This window comes from Vombatus ursinus, unplaced genomic scaffold (genome assembly GCF_900497805.2).
Source record: "Vombatus ursinus unplaced genomic scaffold, bare-nosed wombat genome assembly UNPS02014176.1, whole genome shotgun sequence".
Classification (NCBI taxonomy): Eukaryota; Metazoa; Chordata; class Mammalia; order Diprotodontia; family Vombatidae; genus Vombatus; species Vombatus ursinus.
Window position 1 is genome coordinate 1,967,271 of NW_020953954.1, and position 5,620 is coordinate 1,972,890.

The 5,620-nt window shown below is 60.0% G+C and overlaps 1 protein-coding gene across 1 annotated transcript in view; it reads right to left on the reverse strand.

Moving 5' to 3' along the window:
• The window catches only part of MOB2 (MOB kinase activator 2), a 101,436-nt gene extending 99,779 nt beyond the window's left edge, over positions 1–1,657 (reverse strand). The window contains exon 1 of the mRNA XM_027860181.1: positions 1,585–1,657. Within this exon, the coding sequence (XP_027715982.1) occupies positions 1,585–1,601 (17 nt within the window). The 5' untranslated portion in view covers positions 1,602–1,657. The remainder of the gene's footprint in view (positions 1–1,584) is intronic.
• Positions 1,658–5,620: the final 3,963 nt, after the last annotated feature.

Genomic DNA, 5,620 nt, shown 5'->3' on the forward strand with positions numbered 1-5,620 from the left:
ACAAGGGATGTGGCAGAGGGGAAATGGACAAGAGATGTGGCAGGGGGTGAAATGGACAAGAGATGTGGTAGAGGGGAAATGGACAAGGGATATGGCAGGGGGTGAAATGGACAAGGGATGTGGCTGAGGGGAAATGGACAAGGGATGTGGCAGAGGGGAAATGGACAAGAGATGTGGCAGGGGGTGAAATGGACAGACCTTGACAGCTGCTTGGATGGGGGAGGGAGATGAGGAATCCAGGATGACTCCTAGGTTGTGGGATTAGGGGGACTGAGAGGATAGTGCTGCCTTTGACAGTAACAGGAAAGGGAAAGGGGGCTGGTTTTAGGGAAAAAGAAGTTAGGTTTAAGGTGTCTGCTGGACATCTAGCTGGAGATGAAAGACAGAAATCAGGTGGGAGGCCTGGGCTGGACAATCTGATCTGGGAATCATGGGCACAGAGACGCAGCTGCTCCACTGTGCTGGATCACCAGCAGGCACATTTCAGGAAAGAGTCAGAAGTAACACACACTCCTCTCCCCTTTAAGGACAAGCCCAAGTTAATGAATAACAAACTACCAATTCTACAGTTTCTGTCCTCCTTCCTTCCCTTTCTCAACACCCATTTCTGGTGGCAGTCAGGAGGCCTGCCAACTCTCCCAGCCATGAATCTTGACCCCCAAGAGACACGGCACTGAGCACCCTGGCCCTGAAAGTCCTCTCCCTCTCAGCCAATGACTGCCCAACGACTCCTGGAGTTTGGAGAAGCAAGTTTCCTCCTCCCTGGAAGCACTGAGGACCCCACAGACGCAGACATATCAAGTGGTCCCTTGTGGAGGCCAGCAGCTGCCCTCCTCGGACTGCCAGGGGCGCTGCCCCTTTGCTGGCACAAGATTCAGGACAACCAAGCAAACCGATCCCAAGGAAATGGGGCTTCATCCACTGGCCCAGCCCAGGGACCCCCTCAATCAATTCTGGCCCTGACTGCTCCCCAAATGCATTAGTCCTTCGGGAAGGCTGGGGTCACATTAGCACCACCCCCCCCCCCCCCCCCCCCCCCGCCCCGGTCCAGAGGGCTGGTCATCATCAGCCAGTCGGTCAGCAGTTGGGTGTAAGGTGCCCACAACGGGCCGCGCACCATGGGGAGCATGGGGGGCTGCAATGGGGACAAGCCCCCCCTCCAGGGGCTCCCAGGCTCAGGGAGTGGGCGCCGGGATGAGCAGGGCACAGGTTAGAAGACATGGCCCCCCAGCGGAGAGGGAGGGAGGCGGAGGGAGGAGGGCGCAGTGCCGGCACGCACGGCCAGGCAAAGGCTCAGAGTGGGGACAGACGCCGAGAGCCCTTCGGGGCACGTGCCGATGCCGCTCACCGGCACACCCCGCGCTCCTCGCCCCCCATCCCAGCTCGGGCACAGGCCGCTGGGGGTTAGGGGGAGCAGACACCCCAAGATCTGTGCCCCGTGCCTCGTACGTCTGGCTCTCCATCCCCTCCAGCCCTGACCTTGCTCAGTCGTTCCAGGGCCTTGAACGCCGGGACCAGAGGAAGCGGAGCCCCCCTTCAGCGCCCGCGGGCCCCCACCTGCCTCCGCGCCGCGCCCACACTCACCCCATGAGCCAGTCCATGGCGGCCGGGCCTCGCTCTCCTCCGCCGCCTCGGCCTGCCTCAGTCTCCCTCCGGCGGCGGCGGCGGCGGCGGCGGCGGCGGCGGCGCTAGCAGCTGCGGAGACCGGAAGTAAACACGCTCACACTCCCGGGCTCGCGCGCGCGCCCCCCCCCCCCGCCGCCGCCGCCCCGGCCCCGCCGGACGTGACGTCACGCCCGCCGCTCCGCCCCGCCCCGCCCCAGCCTCCCCGGGTCCTTCTGGGAAATGGAGTCCGCGCGGCACGGCCGCGGCGATGCGGCTCCACAGCGCCCTCTGGCGGCCGGACCAGGCGCGGCGCGGAGGAAGCGAGGGAGGGAGGGAAGGCTGGCCGCGGGACGGACGGACGGACGGACGGACGGACGGCCCCGCCTGGGGCGCGGGGTGGGGGTGGGGACTGAGGCAGCGCCAGGGGAGCAAGGAATTTTAGAAGTAAGCGGGAGAGAGACCGCAGTGCCCATCCAGCTCAGAGCCCTCAGGGCACAGATGGGGAAACTGAGGCCCAGGGAGGAGCCAGTCCCACGATGACTGAGCTGGGTCCTTTCCGCGTCGTCTCCCCCGTCGGGCAGTGGGCCCCTGCAGGGCGGGCACTGGTCTGTTGGAGCACTGAGCCTGGCACATAGTAGGGGTTTTATCAGTGCCTGACTTTGCCCTTGAGCACCAGCGGTGCAGGCTGTGAGGCTGCATCTTTCCCGACCGCACACCCCAGCCTGGATGAGGGAGAAGAGAAGGCTTTGGGGTTGCCATGGCAGACGTCTGAGGAGCCCACAGGTTTTCAAAGGGATCCGTTCGGCCTGCAGGGAAACTGAGTCACAGAGGAGCTGGAGAAATGCAGGATCTCCAAGTCGGAAAATCCTTCCGCGTGCACTCGTCCAGCCGGTCACCTTCTGCCCCTGGGGACCCTCTGATTGGCGGGTGAAGGAGGGTGCCCAGGCCAGTCACCTCCTTACTTCTCACCCCACCACACTCCTTCGGGGACCTTCCCCCTGGCTCTTGTCTTTTCCCATTCCATTGTGAGCTCCTAGAGGGCAAAGACTGTCTTTCTCTTTCATATTTCAGCACAGTGCCTGGCTCGGTGCAGGGGCTTCATAAATGTTTGCTGACCGGCTGACTGAGGGCAAGAATGGTCCTCACCATCGGTGCTGGAGGAGGGCAGGCATAGCAATGCCTTGGCCAAGGTCACTGAGCTCACTGGGAGCAGAACCTGGCTTTCTGCTCTCCTCAACATTCCCCTCCATGGGCACATAGTAGGCCCTTCATAAATGCTTGTGGACTTCAGTGGGGGCAGGGGGAGCTGCTGGACAAACCGCCCGGAGAAATCAATGCCCATCCAGCTGGGCAATAGAAACCACATGGCAGCCAGGCTTCTGTCTTTGGATCCTGGAGTGGAGCACGATGGTTCACACGTAGTAAGTGCTTTCAAATGCCTGTTCACGTGAAACCCATCGAATCCAACCCCCCATCCTACAGATGGATAAACAGAGGCCCCAGAAGGGGAAACTCATGTCCCACAGCTTCCAAATGTCTACCTCGGATTTGAGATCTGTGGTCTGATGGTGCTAGAAAAGACCCTCAGTGTCATCTTCTTACCCCCCACCCCCACCCCCACCCAGGGCCTGGAGAGGGGCAAGAGTGTCCTGAGGTCCTGCTGACTGCCAGCCCCCTCCAGACCTGGCTTTCCTTAGCTGAGGCCCCTCTCTCACAACACGTGGATCCCCCCATGCTGTCCCCCTAACCCTTGTCTCCAAAGGCTCCTCCTGAGCCCCTGGGCTGGTTCTCCCACTCCCCTCTGCCTTCTCTTTCAGGTGCCTGGGGCTACCCTCCCCTTCTGTCCTCCAGCTTGGAACCTGCCTGGGCACCTGAGCCCTTCAGAATGTCTGCTAGACACTGAGAAAGACTCGGGGCCAACAGACCGGGCTGGGCCAGAGGAGGGACAGGCTGGCATCCTGGTGGCCAGGAGGGCCTGGGGACGTCACCCAGCCCCAGGGTTGTACAGAGACTCCCAAAGATACTGCCATGAATCTGAGTGCCCCTAGGCTCAGGCCGGGGAGGGAGGCAGCAGTCACAGGCCTGGTCATCTGGGTGCTAGGGGTTGATCTCTTAGATGAGTAGCTCCTTGAAGGCAAGCAGCCTCAGGGCTCCAGTCTCACTCCTATCCCTAAGTCTCCCCTAAAGTGAGGCCAAAGGAGGAGCTGGAGGGGGCATTAAGGTTACAGTCCAGTTTACAGGTGGGAAGACTGAGTCTTGGAACTGCCTCATTAGGGAAACAGCTCACAGGCAGGCAGAGAGGCCAAGGACAGAGCATGGCTGCCCCCATTCCCCAGCTGTGACTTCTCAGCTGCCCCTCTTAGCATCTGCAGCTTCTCAGAGCCCTTCCTCAGGCAGGGGACTTCCCGGCAGGCACAGCCAAAGCTGGCTGCTGCCCCTCACACGTGGCCACTCTATCAGTCGGTCAACAAGCCTTGTGTATCTTATGGGTCAGGCCCAGGTGCTGTGGGTACCAGGACTGAAGTCCACCAAGCCTGCTCTGCTGGATGGGAGCACTCAGGGACCACCTTCCCATCCCTCGGGCTGCCTTCTTCTCCCCCTAGAATGGGCTGGAGGGGGCCCCTAGGCCATCCCCATGCTGCCTCCCAGGAAGGCTGGGAAGTGGGTAGGGGATGTCACTGGACACGTTCTCAGCCAAGCCCAGAAGGCCCCAGAACAATGACTTTATCCTTACAAGAAGCTGGGCCTCTGTGTCCAAAGCAGGCCATGGGCCCTAGGACAACACAAATGGGGCCAAACTGAGCCGCCAGACAGGCAGCCCAGATGAAACCAGAGACCCATCCTCGTTTCCTCTGCCCAGGCCCCCACTGGGAAAAGGGAGGGCAGAGGTGGGTAACCGAGAAGAGAAGGAAGGAAGGCCGGCAGAAGACAGGGTGGCACAGCGGCAGCCTTGGCCTCTGTCAGAGAAGACGACCATCTTTACTTGTGATAGAAGGGCAGTGAGAAGTGATGAGGTGGTGGGGGAGCCTTGGAGCAGGAGACAGGGGATCTGGGGGCGGAGCTGAGACAGGCCACTCACTACCTGCGTGCCCTTTGGCCGGCCCTCAGTTTACCCCTCTGTAAGATGGGATTAGCCTCCATCACCCCATGGTCCTCTCCAGCTCCAGACCTAAGATCCCCCAGCACTTAAATCCAGGCCAGGCCTCTTGGCTCTCACCCCAGGTAAAAATGTGAAAGGCCCCCATGCCTGCCCTCACTCAGGCTTCCGGATGCCATCTAACCTGCCTGGGGCATCCTTCGAGGGCCACAGGGGCTGGCAGTGGAGGCGATGGACAGGCTGGGACTGATGAAGGCCTGACTCTCCCCCAACCCCTCTTCCTCCTCCCCTCCTCCATCCCATTTGTGTGGTGGTATGAGGTTTACCAAGCAAACCACACAAGCACCCTGGGAGGGAGCCTAGACTTGGGGTATTTCCCCAAGTCCCACTTTGCTGTAACACGTAGGGGGCCCCGGAGGACAGCTGCTCACTCCTCCTCCTCTCAGGGTCCTAAAGGTAACCTGGAGGGGCTGGGTTTCTAATACCGTTGCTCATGAGCCCCCATCAGTGTGCCTTCCATTAACACTTTTTGTTGTTGTTAATTAGTTGTATCCGAATGTGACCCCATTTGGAGTTTCCTTGGAAAGGATGCTAGAGGAGTTTGCCATTTCCTTCTCCAGCACATTTTACAGAGGAGGAAACTGAGGCAAATAGGGTGAAGTGACATGCCCAGAGTCACACGGCTAGTGAGTGTCTGAAGCCAAATTTGAATTCAGGTCCTCCTGACTCCAGGGAGGGTGCTCTATCCACTGTACCACCTAGCTGTCCCTTAATTAGCCTTTTTAAAAAGGTAATTACCACCATAGCCACAGACCTCTACACTCCCCAAGGTGCTCACTAAGGTGATATAGTAAGAACAGCTGGCACAAGACATTTCCCCTCAAAAGTTGGGGTGCAATCTCCCACAAATACACACAG